At 38.6% G+C, this 19,463-nt stretch overlaps 1 protein-coding gene across 13 annotated transcripts in view; it reads right to left on the bottom strand.

Moving 5' to 3' along the window:
* ralgapa1 (Ral GTPase activating protein catalytic subunit alpha 1) overlaps positions 1–19,463 on the bottom strand; it is a 137,421-nt gene that overhangs the window by 53,050 nt on the left and 64,908 nt on the right. For all 13 annotated transcript variants that reach the window (XM_078406557.1, XM_078406564.1, XM_078406559.1 and 10 more), the window contains 10 exons: positions 17,566–17,664; positions 16,069–16,224; positions 14,877–15,005; positions 13,513–13,638; positions 13,151–13,209; positions 11,076–11,184; positions 10,870–10,980; positions 6,063–6,131; positions 5,825–5,959; positions 1,633–1,816 (listed from right to left, as the gene is read on the bottom strand). In XM_078406557.1, the coding sequence (XP_078262683.1) occupies positions 1,633–1,816; positions 5,825–5,959; positions 6,063–6,131; positions 10,870–10,980; positions 11,076–11,184; positions 13,151–13,209; positions 13,513–13,638; positions 14,877–15,005; positions 16,069–16,224; positions 17,566–17,664 (1,177 nt within the window). The remainder of the gene's footprint in view (positions 1–1,632; positions 1,817–5,824; positions 5,960–6,062; positions 6,132–10,869; positions 10,981–11,075; positions 11,185–13,150; positions 13,210–13,512; positions 13,639–14,876; positions 15,006–16,068; positions 16,225–17,565; positions 17,665–19,463) is intronic.

The raw sequence follows: 19,463 nt of genomic DNA, 5'->3' as shown, positions 1-19,463 counted from the left end.
TCAGGTGACACTCCTTCACTGTTACACGTTGCTTTCTTTTTAAGTAGATAGGATTTAAATCCATGATATATTTCAATCTATTTACACTTTAACTTTAGAAATAAGAAATCAGAACAATTTTTTTACAAGTCAGCTACTCAGTACAGATATTGTGGGCTGAAAGGCCTCTTCCTGTGCTGTACTGTTCCAAATCCAAAAACTTCTTAATTGCACCGATCATATCTGCCTCCATCACCACCCTGGCAACATGCTCCAGACACCCACCACCCCTGTGTTAAAAAAGAAACTTGCCCTGCCCATTTCCTTCTGGTTTTTGACATTTCCACCCTCGGAAAAAGGTTCTGTCTGTCTCCCCTATCTGTGCTACACATAATTTTGTATACTTCTATCAGATCTTTCCTCAGCCTCCGACAGTGCAGAGAAAACAATCCAATATTATACAATCTCTCCTTACAGCCAATATCCTCTAATCCAGGCATCGTTCTGGTAAAACTCTTCTGTACCCTTTCCAAAGCCTCCACATCCTTCCTGTAATCGACAAGCGAAACTGAATGCAATACTCCAAATGTCGCAATACTCCAAATGTTGCCTAAATAAAGTCCTACAAAGCTGCAAAATGACTCTTATATTCAATGCCCTGACTGACGTCACGCTGCCTTCCATTTATACCTCACATTGCCTTGGCAAGGCCAGCAGCATAATCAAGGACGAGTCGAACCCTAGCCACTCCCTCTTCCCCCCTTTCCCATCTGGCAAAAGGTACAGAAGTGTGAAAATGCACACCACCAGATTCAGGGACAGTTTTTTCCCCCAGCTGTTATCAGGCAACTGAATCATCCTGCCACAATCAGAGAACAGTGCTGAACTACAATCTACCTCTTTGGTGACCCTCAGACTATCCTTGATCAGACATTGCTGGCTTTACCTTGCACTAAATGTTATTCCCTTATCATGTATCTATACACTGTATATGGATCGATTGTAATCATGTATTATCTTTCTGCTGACTGGTTAGGACACAACAAAAGCTTCTCACTGTACCGCGGTACATGTGACAATAAACTAAACTGAAACTGAAGGCAAGCATATCATTTGCCATTTTTACCAGTCTATTAATTTGTTTTAGTTTTAGAGGTGCAGTGTGGAAATAGACCCTTCAACCGGAGTTAGTGCTGAACAGCGATCACCCGTACATACTAGGGGCAATTTACAGAAGGCAATTAACCCCAAATCTGCACATCTTTGAAATGTGGGAGGAAACCAGAGCACCCGAAGGAAACCTAACAGGGCTAACGTACAAACTCTGTACAATCAGCGCCCAAAGTCAGAATCAAGCCCAGGTTTCTGGTGCTGTAACTCCACCGCTGCGCCACTGTGCCACCCTACATGTAATATAATATATTATGATGCACTTTGAGTTGTCTTCCACATTTCTTTTTTACATTCTTCTTTCCAAACCTCCAACTGAATTAGAAGATACACAAACTGAATTGCATTTTCTGTGAATTTCAGCCATATTTTGGATGAGACTGCACTTCTCTTCACTCTCCATGACCTCAACACCCTGCTGTTACTTCAAATGTTTCTGTGCAATTCTGAAATTTATCATTTTTGTTTTATTTTGGTACATACCCTCTGTGACAGTTTGAAGTTTTGATGAGCGTTCAGAGTCGGGAGAGTGCAAAGGTTCTGGTTCCTTCAAGCTTTCCAAATGTAAAAATGGATCATATTCAACAGAGGCTAGATCTGACAAGTTCAGAGGGAAGTATCGAGGATTATTTAAGTAATGAGCTCCATACACACAGCTATGCAGCACCTAATGATAAAAGACAACAAGAATGATTTACCAATAAGATCAACAATTATCATTGAAAATGAAATAAGTGAATATTAACTTACAGAATATAAAAAAAGCTAATAATGCGGAAAAAGCAAATAATTTTATTTTTAAACAAAGGACAGTCAGACAGGTACCTTCTAAGAAACAGTTAGACAGGAACATGGATAGGACGTTTGGAGGGATATGAACCAAGCGCAGGCAGGTGGGACTAGTGTAGCTGGGACATGTTGGCCGCTGTGGGCAAGTTGTGCTGAAGAGCTTATTTCCACACTATATCACTCTATGACTAAGGAAGAATGATAAATTCTGTAAGAATGATAAAGGCTGTAATGATAGCCAGCAAACAAAGATATAACATATATTCACATATAAACAAACATGGGAAATTTGAAATGTAAAGAAGGTTATCTCTTCCTTTGCAGTGTGCCTGACATTGAAAATTGACTGACACGACACCATTGACCGCCATTTTTAAGCGAGGCAAAGGTGAATAATTTTAAAGGTAAAAATGTAATAGTCAAACTAAAAGGAGGAAAATTGATTGTAAAATAATGGATTTGTGCAAAATCAGTAAAACACTTCAGGAAAGAAAACGATTTTATAAAAAAAGAAAATAACTGGTGCCAGGATTCAGGATTTCACAGACCGAGTGCAGAGCATCCTCAAGGGTGAAGGTGAGCAGCCGGAAATGGTAGTGCATGTCGGCACAAACGATGTCGGGAAGAAGAGGAAAGATATTCTACAGCATGACTTTAGAGAGCTCAGAAGAAGGCTGAAAAACAGGACCTCCAGGGTGGTTATCTCCGGTTTGCTTCCACTTCGTCGTGCTGGTGAGGGCAGGAACAGGGAGATAGGGGATCTGAATAGGAGGCTGAGGAGCTGGTGCAGGGGGCAGGGATTTAGATTCTTAGACCACTGGGACCTGTGTTGGTGTAAGGGTGAATTGTACAAAAGGGACGGGTTGCACCTCAACAGGTGGGGGACCAGTATTCTGGCAGGCAGTTTTGCCATTGCTACACGAGTGGTTTTAAACTAAATAGTGGGGGGGGGGTGTCAAATGAGATAGACAAGGATGGAGTTAAAGGGAAAGAGAGTATAGGAAAAGTTAAGAAAGACCCCAGAATAAACGGGACAGAAAGCTCACGAAAGGATAGGAGAGTATGGCCAAGTGTAATAGGAATTGATGTGAAAGGTGAGATGAGTAATGGATTAAAATATTATATATGAATGCACGAAGTACAAGAAGTAAAGTGGATGAGCTTGAGGCTCAGTTAGAGATTAATATGACATTGTGGGGATTACAGAGACGTGGCTGCAGGAGGATCGGGACTGGGAATTGAATATTCAGGGTTATACGTCCTATAGAAAGGACAGGCAGGTGGGCAGAGGAGGTGGGGAAGCTCTGTTGGTGAGGGATGAAATTCAGTCCCTTGCGAGGGGTGACATTGGGACTGACGATGTAGAGTCACTGTGGATAGAATTCAGGAATTGCGAAGGTAAGAAGATATTAATGGGAGTTATCTACAGGCCCCCAAACAGTAGCCCAGAAAACAGGGTGTAATTTGCAGCAGGAGTTAATACTGGCATGTAACAAAGGTAATGCCACTGTGGTTATGGGGGATTTCAATATGCAGGTGGACTGGGAAAATCAGGTTGGTTCTGGACCCCAAGAATGGGAGTTTGTAGATTGCCTCAGAGATGGATTCAGAGCAGCTTGTACTGGAGCCTATTAGAGAGAAGGCAATTCTGGATTTAGTGTTGTCCAATGATTCAGATTTAATAAGGGAACTCAAAGTAAAGGAACCGCTTGGAGGTAGTGACCATAATATGATTAGTTCTAATCTGCAATTTGAGAGAGAGAAGGTTAAATCAGAAGTGTCAGTGTCAGTGGGGAAGAGAGTGGAAGTTTTGTTGCCTCCATCACAGTGAGGGGGTGTTTGGAGTCACTGTGATGGATGTTTGTGTTGGGGTCGTGTGTCTTGTGTTTTTTTTTTGGTGTGTGACTGCAATGTAATTTTGTTCGGTACCTCGGTACCGAATGACAAATAAAGCTCTGTATTCCTGTATTCCTGTTGCAATTGAACAAAGGGGACTATGAAGGCATGAGAGAGGAGCTGGCCAAGGTCGACTGGAAAAGGATCCCAGCAGGAATGACAGTGGAACAGCAATGGCAGGAATTTCTGGGCATAATCCAGAAGATACAGGATCATTTAATTCCAAAGAGGAAGAAAGATTCTAAGGGGAGTAAGAGGCAACCGTGGCTGACAAGGGAAGTTAGGGATGGAATAAAGCTAAAAGAAAAGATGTATAACATAGCAAAGAGTAGTGGGAAGCCAGAGGATTGGGAAACTTTCAAAGGACAACAGAAGGTTAACAACAAGAGCAATACGGGCTGAAAAGATGAAGTACAAGGGGAAGGTGGCCAAGAATATAAAGAAGGACAGTAAAAGCTTCTTTAGGTATGTTTAGAGAAATAGATTAGTAAAGACAAATGTGTGTCCCTTGAAGGCAGAAACGGGTGAAATTATTATGGGTAACACGGAAATGGCAGAAGAGTTGAACAGGTACTTCGGATCTGTCTTCATTAAGGAAGACACAAACAATCTCCCAGGTGCAGTAGAGGACAGAGGATCTAAGGAGACAGAAGGACTGAAAGAAATTTGCATTAGGCTAGAAATAGTATTGGGTAGACTGATGGGAATGAAGGCTGATAAATCCACGGGGCCTGATGGTCTGCATCCCAGGGTACTCAAGGAGGTGGCTCTAGAAATCGTGGACGCATTGGTGATCATTTTCCAATGTTCAACAGATTCAGGATCAGTTCCCGTGGATTGGAGGGTAGCTAATGTTATCCCACTTTTCAAGAAAGGAGCAAGAGAGAAAACAGGGAATTATCGACCAGTTTGCCTGACATCAGTGGTGGGGAAGATGCTGGAGTCAATTATTAAAGAGGTAATAATGGCGCATTTGGATAGCAGTAAAAGGATTGGTCCAAGTCAGCATGGATTTAGGATGGGGAATTCCTGCTTGAGTAATCCTCTGGAATTTTTTGAGGATGTGACAAGTAAAATGGATGAAGGAGAGCCAGTGGATGTAGTGTATGTAGACTTTCAGAAAGCCTTTGATAAGGTCCCACATGGGAGATTGGTGAGCAAAATTAGAGCACATGGTATTGGGGGCAGGGTATTGACATGGATAGAGAATTGGTTGGCAGTCAGGAAGCAAGGAGTAGGAATAAATGGGTCCTTTTCAGAATGGCAGGCAGTGGCGAGTGGAGTGCCGCAAGGCTCGGTGCTGGGGCCACAACTATTTATAATATATATTAATGATTTGGATGATGGAATTAGAAGTAACACTAGCAAGTTTGCAGATGACACAAAGCTGGGTGGCAGTGTGAACTGCGAAGAGGATGCTGGGAAGTTGCAGGGTGACTTGGACAGGTTGAGTAAGTGGGCAGATGAAGTATAATGTAGATAGATGTGAGGTTATCCACTTTGGCAGCAAAAACAAGGAGGCTGATTATTATCAGAATGGTGTCAGATTAGGTAAAGAAGTGCAACGAAACCTGGGTGTTCTTGTACACCAGTCACTGAAAGTAAGCGTGCAGGTCCAGCAGGCAGAGAAGAAAGCTAATGGCATGTTGGCCTTCATAATGAGAGGATTTGAGTATAGGAGCAAAGAGGTTCTTCTGCAGTTCCACATCTGGAGTATTGTGTGCAGTTTTGATCTCCTAATTTGAGGAGAGGATGCTGCACCAATGCATCAGAGGTTTGGGCCCAACGGGTCCACTTGGTCTAGTATGCTCTAAATGATTGTCCTATTGTTTGCTATAACCTAGCAAATTGTTCCTTGATTAAAAAAAAATCACCACAAAGCTAAATCATGTTCATAGCTGAACTGTTCAAATTTTACAATAAATAGAATATTTCTGAATCAGTATAAATTAATTTATAAATATACAACACATATTATATGGATGTTTACCTTGTAAATGCAACTGAGAATAGATTTGTCTGAATTGTCTTTATCTTGCCCCGCAGCTTGGACAACTTGCAGCAATGTTTTTAAAGGCAGCACCATACACCAGTCCAAAAGGCACAGTAATAAGGATACTATCAGCTGTTAAGTTCAAGTTAACAAACAGAAAATTAACAGAAGCTATATCTTGTAAATGTACCAATTTCCCACCCATATTGCTCACATTCACACATCATGCTCTTACCCTTTTATCTTGTTCATGTGGGGATACTTCTGTACTCGGCAGAAGGTGGGTAATTGTTGCCATCAAAATCTAGTTGAAGAAGAAAAACAAAGTTCATACTGAAACTAAATTTTTTCCTGCAATGCAAAATGAGGATAAGATTTCCAGAAACAAAGAAAATAAAGTGATTGGAATCCAATTCTAATTCATAAGAATTTAACAAAAAGGTCTCTCTTAGGAAAAGGGAGGAAGAGAGACAAAACATTACGTGTGCAGCAGCCTATTATAATTGAGCTGGATCCAGCTGACGTCACACTTACCTTGGACAGATGAGAAAGTCAATCAAGCATCCTCTGCACGTGGGAGGCCTTCAACAAGGCTGAACAAGCGGACTGTTGAAGTTGGTATGCTTTGGACAGAATTTGTCAGGAATTCTAAGCGATAGTCTCATTAAATAACATTTCAGGCTTGAGGGGATAAATGGTCTACTTCTGTACTAATATTTCTATTTCCAAACTCTCCTTTTGATTGGATAAATGGATTTCCAACAACACGAGCAATTCAACATCGAAACAGCCAACTAAGCTGGCACCACATTATTCCCTTCAGAATGGGCACCAGAGTGTGCCATGGCACAATGCATTAAGGTAATTTAGTAAAACTTCTTTCACAGCACTTACTAAACCTGCAACTTTTATCCCCCGAGAAGGTAAATATAACTCACAAATTCTCCAAGCCCCACACAATCTTGAATCATAAATATAGAGCTGTTTGCTCCTAGCTTCTAGCCAACATAATTGGGCCTGTGACCCAACATGAAAGTGTTGTGACACGGGAGACTGCAGCAAAAAAACAAACTGTTTGAGGAATTCAGTGGGTCAGGCAGTATCTGTGGAGGGAAATGGAAAGTCAATGTTTCTGGTTGAGACGTTTCATCTGGACCTAGAGAACATAGGGAAGATAACTAGTGTACAGAGGTGAGGAGGGCGGTAATGGATGGAGCAGGAACTGACAAGCAGTAGTTGGATCCAAGTGCGCACGGATTCATTGATAGGTGGAGTCAGAAAACGTGGAGTGCTCAGAAATGCTGGCTATATCCCATAAAGGAATAAAAGGTTAGATCCATAAACTGACAAAGGCTGGGAGAAGATAAGTGGAGAAAATAAAGTGCTGCAGATTATGGAATCTGATAAGAAGGGAAGAGTGGAACATATAAGGGAGCGTTGATGGGGACCCAATGGGAGGATTATATGTGTGATGGGAGAGGTATTTGAGGAAGGGGAAAGATAATGGGTGATAGTGTGCTTGGTTGGAAAGAAGAGTGTATTTGAGAACATGGGTAGATCAGAAGGAAAATGAGAAAAAGAGAGTTACCCAAAATTGGAGAATTCAGAGTTCATGCTCTTGGGTTGTAGACTGCTCAGGCGGAATACAGGATGCAGTTCCTCTAGTTTGTAATCACATGTGGTTAAAATACAGATTTTATTAAAGGGTATCTTTATACATTTTGGTTTCACCATGTAGAAATTACAGCTGTGCTTATACATAGTCCCCCCCATTTCAGGGCACCATAATGTTTGGGACACATGGCTTCACAGGTGTTTGTAATTGCTCAGGTGTGTTTAATTGCCTCCTTAATGCAGGTATAAGAGAGCTCTCAGTACCTCGTCTTTCCTCCAGTCTTTCCATCACCTTTGGAAACTTTTATTGCTGTTTATCAACATGAGGACCAAAGTTTTGCCAATGAAAGTCAAAGAAGCCATTACGAGACTGAGAAACAAGAATAAAACTGTTAAGGCCCTGTCCCAGTTAGGCGTTTTTTTAAGGTGACTGTCATAGTCGTAGCAGGTCGCCGAAAAACCGGTGACTGGACCCCCCCTACGACAATGTCTACGACAAGCTACAACAACCTACCACCTAGTCGACATCAAGCTACGGCAAGCTACCGAAAACCGGCGACCCAATCGACGCAAGTAGAAAGTCCACCTACGACCGACCGCACCTACGACAACCTACCACCACAGAGGCGACAACCTACGACAACTGAAGTCAACCGGATAATTCACGTTTCACCCACTTTCCTTATAAAAGGGGGTTTACGGTAGGATTTCCAATCATTCTGCATCATGACTATTTGAAAGTGATGCTATGAGAAACTATTCTGAAATACATCAATTTTCCATCAAAATGTCAAGAATTTCCTTTATTGATATACAAACAATTTTTTTTTAAAGGTTGATAAGAACATACAATAGTGCATACAAACATATTGTAATAAACTTCAATAATTGTAAATAAACTTCAAACTTCAAACTTTAAACAGACCGGCGACAACCTTAATCACCTGGCGACAACCTACTTCACCAGGCGACAACCTATGACAGCGCCCACGCCAGGAGACGTCAAGCTACGCTCATTGGCGTCAAACCGACAGTCACCGAAAAATTTAATGCCATCACCAAATCTAGCAATGACCAGAAAAACGCTACAAGTCTTTGGAGACTACTCACGACCATGCCCGTGACACCCCGGCGACCGTGCGGCGACAGCCTAGTCGCCTGTAGTCGCCTAAAAAAAATCGCTGAACTGGCACAGGGCCTTTAGAGACATCAGCAAAACCTGAGGATTACCAGAATCAACTGTTTGGATCGTCATTAAGAAGAGAGCACTGGTGAACTTACTAATTGCAAAGGGACTGGCAGGCCAAAGAAGACCTCCACAGCTGATGAAAGAAGAATTCTCTCAAAAGAAAGAAAAATCCCCAAACACCTGTCCAACAGATCAGAAACACTCTTCAGATGTGGATTTGTCAATGACCACTGTCCGCAGAAGACTTCATGAACAGAAAAATAGAGGCTACACTGCAAGATACAAACCACTGGTTAGCCGCAAAAATAGGATGGCCAGGTTACGGTTTGTCAAGAAGTACTTAAAAGAGCAACCACAGTTCTGGAAAAAGGTCTTGTGGACAGATGAGACGAGGATTAACTTGTATCAGAGTGATGGCAAGAGCAAAGTATGGAGGAGAGAAGGAACTGCCCAAGATCCAAAGCATACCACCTCATCTGTGAAACACAGTGGTGGGGGTGTTGTGGCCTGGGCATGTATGGCTGCTGATGATACTGGCTCACTTATCTTCATTGATGATACAACTGCTGATGGTAGTAGCATAATTAATTCTGAAGTGTAGAGACACATCCTATCTGCTCGTTCAAACAGATGCCTCAAAACTCATTGGCCGGCGGTTCATTCTACAGCAAGACAATGATCCCAAACATACTGCTAAAACAACAAAGGAGTTTTTCAAAGCTAAAAAATGGTCAATTCTCGAGTGGCAAAGTCAATCGCCCGATCTGAACACAATTGAGCATGCCTTTTATATGCTGAAGAGAAAACTGAAGGGGACTAGCCCCCAAAACCAGCATAAGCTAAAAATGGCTGCAATACAGGCCTGGCAGAGCATCACCAGTGAAGACACCCAACAACTGGTGATGTCCATGACTCGCAGACTACAAGCCGTCATTCCTTGCAAAAGATATGCACAAAATACTAAACATGACTACTTTCATTTACATGACATTGCTGCGTCCCAAACATTATGGTGCCCTGAAATGGGGGGATTATGTATAAACATGGCTGTAATTTCTACATGGTGAAACCAAAATGTATAAAAATACCCTTTAATAAAATCTGACAATGTGCACTTTAACCACGTGATTTTTTCTATTACAAATCTCAAATTGTGGAGTACAGATAAATGATGGTTTTTTGTCCCAAACATTATGGAGGGCACTGTAGTTAATGGAGTAAGTCAATGATGAAACCACATCCAAAAGACAGGTATCATTTGTACTTTGTGGGTAATTATTTCCCAAGTATAATGTGAAAAAATCAGAATAAAAAAAAATCACAAAAATTATCAAGGGGTGATCGCACGCACATGACTGGAAATGCAAATACATTTGTGCGGGATGATTAAGGAACATCAAGTTGTTCGAGGAAGTCAAACAGAACTTTATTGACCAAGAAACTAAAATCACAGAATAACAGATAATTTTATGGCCAAACTCACAAGGTGAATTTTGTAGTCAACAGACCGCTGACAATGTCCACCACCTACAAACAGTCAAATCTTTAGTGACCCTTTCATCATGATGCAGAAACGTGGGAAAAGATCTTGTGTTAAGACCATGTGCATAATAAAGTAAAAGTAGGATCATATGGCATAACTGAAACTACACTTGACATAAAATGAGAAAATCTTTTGACAGCCAACTAAATCATTGCCCAGAATTAACTCGAACATTCAAAAACAAAACATTAGAAGCTAAAAATGAACATTTGAGACTTTAGATCTATGTTAAAAATAAAGTACTTTCAAACAACTCACTAAAGATTTTTTTAAAATGATTTAAAGCATTCAAAACTGATAATCAACCTGAAAGTCTTTAAACGTCACTAGACTCCTATACAAGGATGTATGGCCAGCCAATATAGATGCACTTTTTAAGATTTAAGTGGCTCTATTGTCAACATCTAAGGGCTATGCATTTTTCCAACTCTTGCTTCCTTCCACAACCCATTCTGTTTATACAATCAGAGCAAGCCACACCTTTTGAAGTCTTTGACTACAAATGCAAAATATGTTCCTGATAAAAGCATTATATACATTAAAAATATTATCTGTCATCAAATAAAACTCTCCAGGTAATACAAATGTATAAACGGCTTGAAATAAACTAGCTTAATTGGCTGCAGTCTTGAGTTGAGAACTGTTATACTGTACAAAATAACTTTTTCCCAATCAACAGATTAAATAAAATTTTACCTCAAGAATTTTTTTTGGAGAATCTGATGGGTAATTCTGAAGCTCATCCACATAATTGATTAATAGATGCAAAATATCACAAGCCACTTGTGCAACAGCTTTGTTTGGGAACTGCCAATACAAGACAACAAATTATTGATCCTTAACATTGCTCTTTTTTCCCCCAAAAAAGTTGATCTGTAGTAAAATCATGGAAAATGCCTTACCTTTAACGTTACACAAATTACATTTAAAGCATCTTTGATCTGAGGGTGTTGAGTACCATGTACCAACTCTTCACAAAGCCAAATACCAAGGCTGCAAAGTGCAACACATCTGCAAAAAAAGATTGTAATATTCATTATAATGACATATTTAATCTTAAATGACATCTATATGCTTTTGTATCAGTATAATAGATGCAGATATTGTTCCTTTCAAATAGTTGTCTTAATCCGTACTGTGCGATAACATCATTGTAATGGCAGTTTCTATGCCATCTCGAAATCCCACTTCGATAGCCATTACTTCTCAGGGATGAAATGTAGTTATAGCTTACGCACACGTCGCACCCAGATATGACAAAACGAATCTTCCAAACTTCTTTTCTTCATTAATTGGTTTTATTAAAGTAGCACAAATCATAGAGTAATTCATCAGTATCCGTACTTTATCAACAGTTTCTTCTTCAAACAATATCTAGAATTCTTGTAGTTATTACCGTATGGTTCTTACAAATATAGATGATACAAGCGTATGGTACGAGCGCGTGGTAAAGAACTGTATGCTCACCATCCTCCGAGTCTAAACTGACCCACAACCTCTGTCGACACACTAGCCTCCTCCCATCTAGACACTCCCAATTAAGTCACACCCACAAGCAGGCAAAAAAGACATAAACTAGAAATATTAAAACATAGCCATAACACAATTACAATAACTGAATTAAGCATAAATGGCTCCTACAATAATTTCAATTCAAACATTCTACTAACCACTATTGTCCGTGAAATTAGGTCAGATTATGTTCTACCCTAACATCACTTGCTATTGTAAACGAACTAGAGAGGCAAAGTCAAAAGTGAACCACATTAAAACCCATTTTCAAAATCTCCAAGCATTTATAGCGCAAGAATGAGATGCCTCATATAAAATTTGTTTTCCATTGCTCCAGAGATTAACTACTGATAAATATGTATTATATCTTTAAAAGGATACTTCCATTTAAAGTATAAGGACTTAATTTTTGTGGCGATTTTGGAACCTATCAACTTTTTACCATTCCAGATTTCAAATGGTAAGACAGGTGTTGTTTCTACAAAGGGATGGCACAAGCCAGATAGCAATTTTGGATTATTATATTTAACTGCAGCTTTTCCTAGCCTGACACGGTGCTACTAAATAAACGGAGTTCAAGAAGATGATCCATTAATTTGCCATAAATTTTGGCCGACCATACGTTAATAGTGAAGTTTCTCATCTGGTTACTTGATCATATTTGGAAATGTATTATTGTTCTTTGTATTGCAACTCAGTTCCAGCAAAACAAAATGAGTTTATTGCCATATGCAATAAAGTATGATGAGTCTATCTTTGGTTTAAACCAGCATCTGCAGTTCCTTCCTACACAAAGTATGGCGAGGTACAGGTACAATGAAAAGCTTGCTTGCAGCAACATCATACGCATGAAGACTCAAAGAACACAGAACATAATTATGCATAAATTATATAACATAATACAATGGGAGAACCCTTGCAATACTGTGCAGGGGCTTCACTCTCAAGCTTTGAAGAGCAGGTATTGATGGGTGATAAGTATTCACTTTGTAAGCCACCCCGTTATCTCCTAAATGAATTAAAAAAAATAATTAAAAAAAATGATTTACGAGAGAACTGGACATACTGTTGGTACACTTTTCATTTTACTTAAGAGTTTTCACTTCTGCTCTGACCAGAGTGGCTTACATGATAAAGTAAAGATAGCATCACATAAAAAGACTTCTGGGTCATACATAATCAAGTTATTGTACAAGCTTACTGTATATTTGACAAATGGTCCTAGAGCTCAGATTAACTAAAATACAGGGTCCATTGTCTATTCTGGTGTAACTGTACTGATTAGGAGGAATTTTATTCAATGACCGTCTCTGATGTAAATTGACTTGGATCGTACTACATGTTAATCGTGGAAAGTCTGAAATGAAGTCTCCTGCGTCTCATCTCTTGCCGTAATCACCACAAAAAACGGCATTATATTGATTGGAAGGTGTATTATCAATTGTCATCATTTGGAAATACTTACCGAGCTGGCCCAGAAGGTTCTTCCCTTGCAGACTTTAAAATACTCTTAATTACAAGTTCCTTTGAAGACAAAGAGAGAAGGTATCATGCAGTTTCCACAGTATTATGAAATGTATAAAATCTGAAGTAAAAAAGTAATTTTATTTATTGGATAATAAATATTCAACACAAAAGTTTTACATTGGAATACTCATTTAGTTTTCAGATAAGTACTATATACAATTCTTTGCATAAAATAGGAACAAATCGATAACGCCCTTTCAAAAAGTTAGGAACTTAAAAGGGTATGTATCAAGTTGAAATAAGTAGATAACCTATTTGAGAAATTAAAAAAGAAAAAAAGTCTTGTATTAGACATCTTACCTTAACATCATTACATTTTGTGGATAAAATATCAGTATGACAAGGTTGTAATGTAGGGAGGTCATCATATAAATTTGGGAAACAGACCAAGGAACCCAGAAGAATTTGAGCTTCAACTCTTGGTGCCTGAAATTAAACCAGGTAAATGTCAAAGTTACAATCAAATGATTGTTATTTCACCATCATTTTAAAGGACAAATGGACGAACCAAGTGATCAATTTGAACTAAAGTGTAACAGAGGTCTCTAGTTTTTAATTGAACACCCAATCCTAATTTATTTAATTGAATGGATTATCAGAAAAATTAGAATTATTTACTGCAGATCTTTGGATTGGTGTATTAACCCATTCATTATCAGCAGAGGGGTTTTTTACTTTATGCATTTAGTACTAAAATGCAGAAATGAAATAATAGTTAAAAAGCAGTAAGATTTGTTCCCCACTCCTTCCACCTCTCACCACCTCAAGTTGCCATTTTTCATGATCAGCTGACAGAATAGATTATGATTACTTGATTAATCTTGGGGTGGTTCAGTCAAACTTGAAACTTTGTCAAAACTCATTTATATAATAATATACACACATATGTAGAAATATCCAATGGCCATTGCTCCTTGTTTATTAATAACCAGCTAGTTATTCCTTGCAAAGGCCAAGAACAATAATAGCAGTTGTCGTATAATCAACAGTACTTTGCTGAGATAAGCCTACTTAATACAGATCAGAGAACAAAATCAGATATATTCTTTGGCTCTACAGCTCAATACATTAGATCGTGGACTTCCACTTGGCTTTCAGACATCAATCGTAACTAAATAGTCAAAAACACATTTGTTTTTTTAGTTTGTATTTGTTGAATGCAAGAAACTGTAAGGAAACCCAATTTAGTGATATTTAGACAAGTACAATGACTAGTCCTTGAACATATGTCTCAGAATGAAAAACATGTCAATGAAATAATTGGCCAACTTAAGTGATAAATCCAGAATTAATTCTCCTATGAGCATTAAAACATTTGGAACACATCTGAATGCTTCCAATTTCAAAAAGGAATTTGATTATTAGTATGCTTCAAAAATGTTTGACTGAAATCTAATTAAAAGTCACAATGTATAAAATGAGAAAATCGCACATAAAACATTCCTACAAAATCTTTATCAAATAATATTTAAATTTTTAAAGATTTGCTTTTGAAATACAGACAATATTTAATATTTTATGAAAATTGCAATGTTTTACTTATATAATTTCACATAGCAATTTATATTTACATTCCAATATAAAATGAAACAATCTAGCCAGGATTACAAAATCCCATCCTTCATTTACATCCACTAAAAATGGTAATATGCTTGTTGGCCTACATTAAGTGAAGAAGAGAAGGTCACTTTGCTGGCAGCAACTATAAAGTCCCAAATTAGCATGGTAGCACCAGGCAAACCAATAGAAAAAAACCTTGGCGAACAATGCTTGATGATGGTATTCACAATATCCTAAAGAGATTTTTTAAAGAAAATGTTAGGACAATTAAATTAGACATAACCAATTTTCCAAAAACTGTAGAAATCAAATGCCTAATCTATATATTACACATTTAAGCACCAACTACTTAAAATACAAAAATGAAAGCACAAAGCATTTTTCATGTTTCGATTGTTCCGGCTAGATATTCACATTGAGGTATTGTGCAAGAAAATGGCCTTCAATGTCATTATGGAATCATGTTGGGGGTGCAACAGCAACAGGTGGAAGAGAAGCTCTCAAGCAAAAAAAAACCCAAGCAGTTGACCAAGCCACAAGCCAGACTTAACTGGAACTGTCAAAGGTTGAATGTTTTAAACATGATCAAGAACTCCAAAACTCAACAACTTAAAAGATGTCAGATTTTTAATAAACAATTGTCTTCTCCACCTCAGTTTTTCCTGCTGTTCCCTTCATTGAAATGAATGAGGAAGTACAATGGATGGGAAAGGATAATGGGCCAATGGATTAGCCGAGTGTGCCAACTTTGTCGGAACAGACATGTTTCCGTTCTGTACAGGTCTATGACTCTACTCCCTTTGCTATCTCCAACCTGAAGTAGACATTTGTGGGGATTGCCCACCATTAAGCAGTGCCAAATCTCAGTAAATTCCTAATCCCATGCTGAACTTCGAGTTAAAGGTTGGAACATATAGCACAAGAGCAACGAATCACTGACAGTAAATTTGAGACATGCAGTTTTCAAACATTTTCCTAGAACCTATGGGTTTTCATGAGTTATGAAAGGCTTGCAAATATCACCAGTGGCCTTGTCTTGCCCTTCAAAAGAACTTTGCAGTACTTAAGATATGATAAATAGTTTTTTTTTTCCATTTCCCTTCTTTTCTCTTGTCCCTTTTCTAGATCTAGAGCATGTTTAAGATCGATAATCAAAAATTTACACTGATGGTCATTTATCAATGTTAAAGTTTGCAGGTTATACTAAAACCTTAATAGCTTAAAGTTAGCATAATTTTCCAAATATATATATTTCAGTAACAACACCAAAGACATTTTAAACAGAAAAGTGCTCACCTGATCAGGATTTAAGAGTCCACTGTGCATAATATTATAGAAGTGAACCAAGAAATCAGAATTAGGTGAAACATCTTGACGGCGTTTCATAATTTTGCAGATTAGCTTATATGCATGAAGCTTTCCTTGTTTGTATTTTTCTGGTAATGTTGTTGCCTAAATAAGAACCAACTTCAGCATTAAATATGGGATTGAAGAAAACATTATTTATCCAATTGAAACCAGCTTAAAATGTTCAGGGGGCAAAATGGAGTTTGGGTGGGGGAAGGGGGTGTTGAATGCTTTTGTCACTTTTAAATACGTAATTATTCCCCGTGGATAATTTAATCACATATATAGTGATTAAATTATTAGTCAAAAATTATAAAATTTTATTAAGTTATACACAAAAATATTTTCTCACCATTGGCTATACAGTTTTTATGTTCGCAACTTGCTATTCATTTTAACACAATTTTGTAGAACTTCCATGAAAAATGTGGACTCGGGAATTTGGCACTGCACCCATATCCATACCCTTCCAAAAAACGAATTGAAATGGCAGCAAATATTGTGAAGTAAATAAATAAACAATTTTGAAAAGGTACTTTCAATGTTTCGACATTACAATTTACAGAGTTCACAGGGCTTTCCCAGAGAAAGGTCTAATCAAAATTTCTCCCAACATTTTATGCCATTAACTTTACCATTAATGTAGATCTTGGTAACAAACCCTACTTACTGTCTTATTCCAATTGTAAAATTGACTTAATCGGAAAAAAAGTTTTTTGGCAGCATTTTTAAAAATTTCTCATCTGTTAATAAATGCAAGAATGAATTTCTCAATCGAAGGACAAAAAAACCACAGGCAATGGATTTTCCTGGCCCTTTAATTCCTTAATGGTAATAGAAATTTATAGCATCATCAACCACACAAAACCAGTTTTGAACTCTGATCGTAATAAAAAAGTACTTCACAGCCAATAAAAATGCTTTCAAAATGGAACACAAAATATAAATACACAGCAGATCAGATAGCATTTGTGGAAAGAGAATAATTTGAGGAAAATTTAGCCAAGGCACCGAGAAATAGTCAAAAACATTTAATGTTTTATATTGATCTGGGGTAGCAGGTGTTACCTCAAATTAAATTTCATCTGAAAAAGTGACCATTAACAAATAAAACATGAAGGTTCTGCCAACCACCACCAAAATGTCTGGAGTTGGACTTTTCCACAACTTACTGACTGAGAGGAGAGAGTAATAATAACTACAGGCTGAACACTAAAGAACTTCTTTGTCAGTACTATTCTAACAAGAACAATCTTTTGGGTCTGCCCGAGATGCGGTTCATTTAACATCTTACAATTGTAGACCAAACGTTGTGGAATGGGAATCATCGGTGGTAAAGTCAACCCTTAAAAACTCAGTTTCTGAAGTTACTGATGATTAAAAGTATTTATTGATGGAAACTGGAATAATAACCAATTAACCCATTTTTTAAGAAGTTTATTTTACCTTGAAAAGCCATGGAGTTAGAATTCTGAGAGGTGGTATCAAAACTGAAGGCGGTGGGGAGGTCTGATTGTCTATTGTAATTCCAAGATTATCTCTCACCTTTAAATATACAACATTAAGTTTATTAATAAAATTAGTGTGGCATAAAAGACAATAATTCAATGGGAACATTTCACATTATACGACGTTCCAGATGAATATTTCAGGCAAAAAAGGATTTATTACCTCAATGCACTGACTAAATTCTACACCTTTTATAAACCAAACTGAAATTTAAGATAGGTTTGTTAGCATGTTGTGGTACAACACTAATTTACATTGTATAACATTAACATCTCTATATATTGCACATGGCCACTTGGAATAAAAGCATTGCTAAGGGAGAAAAGACCACCATTCAATAGACAATAGGCGCAGTAGGCCATTCGGCCCTTTGAGCCAGCACCGCCATTCAATGTGATCATGGCTGATCATTCACAATCAGTACCCCGTTCCTGCCTTCTCCCCATACCCACTGACTCTGCTATCATTAAGAGCTCTATCTAGCTCTCCCTTGAAAGCATCCAGAGAATTGGCCTCCATTGCCTTCTGAGGCAGAGAATTCCACAGATTTACAACTCTGACTGAAAATGTTTTTCCTCACCTCCGTTCTAAATGACCCACCCCTTATTCTTAAACTGTGGCCCCTAGTTCTGGACTCCAACATTGGGAACATGTTTCCTGCCTCTAGCGTGTCCAATCCCTTAATAATCTTATATGTTTCAATAAGATCCCCTCTCATCCTTCTAAATTCCAGTGTATACAAGCCTAGTCGCTCCAGTCTTTCAACATACGACAGTCCCTCCATTCCGGGAATTAACCTAGTGAACCTACGCTGCACTCCCTCAATAGCAAGAATGTCCTTCCTCAAATTTGGAGACCAAAACTGCACACAGTGCTCCAGGTACGGTCTTACTAGGGCCTTGTACAACTGCAGATGGACCTCTTTGCTCCTATACTCAACTCCTCTTGTCATAAAGGCCAACTTTAAGTGACTGATGAACAAGGACACCCAGATCTCTTTGTACTTCCCCATTTCCTAACTTGACACCATTCAGATAATAATTTGCCTTCCTGTTCTTACCACCTATGTGGATAACCTCACATTTATCTCACATTCAATGCTTACCATCATGATAGTTTACGATACGATAGAACTTTATTTATCCCAGGAGGGAAATTGATCTGCCAACAGTCATAAAACACAAAATACATGAAACATGAAATTAAAGTGATGAGTGGGAAGGATTGGGGATGTGCAAAGATTGGGGGGGGGGGGGGGGGGGGAGTCAGTCTACCCCATGACAGAAGGGGGAGGAGTTGTACAGTCTGATAGCCACAGGGAAGAAGGATCTTCTATGGCGTTCTGTATCGCATCTTGGTGGAACCAGCCTGTTGCTGAAGGTACTCCTCTGGTTGACCATTGTGTCATGGAGAAGGTGAGCTGTATTGTCCAAGATGCTCCGCAGTTTGAGGAGCATCCTCCCCACCAAGACCACCTCCCATGAATCCAACTCCACCCCCAGAACAGAACCAGCCTTCTTGATGAGTTTGTTAATCCTATTGGCGTTGGTGGTCTTTGCCCTGCTGCCCTATGATGAAATTATTTAATCATATTCATGAAGTCAACAATTCAAGGCATTCAGCCAAAGAATTGATCTAAAACAAAATCAGACTTTACATGAATTGTAAACATTTAGAGGGGTATGGGCCAACACAGGCAAATGGGACCAACTCAGGTAGGCAACTTGGTTGGTATGGACAAGGTGGAACAGAAGGCCTGATTCCATGCCATATAATTCTATGATAACATAATCAGAATGCATAACATAAAATTGTTCAGTCATCTTTTACAGTCA

This window comes from Rhinoraja longicauda, chromosome 10 (assembly GCF_053455715.1).
Source record: "Rhinoraja longicauda isolate Sanriku21f chromosome 10, sRhiLon1.1, whole genome shotgun sequence".
In the NCBI taxonomy this organism is placed as follows: Eukaryota; Metazoa; Chordata; class Chondrichthyes; order Rajiformes; family Arhynchobatidae; genus Rhinoraja; species Rhinoraja longicauda.
The sequence above is the reverse complement of the archived record's forward strand: the minus strand, read 5'-3'. Positions and strand labels throughout refer to the sequence as shown.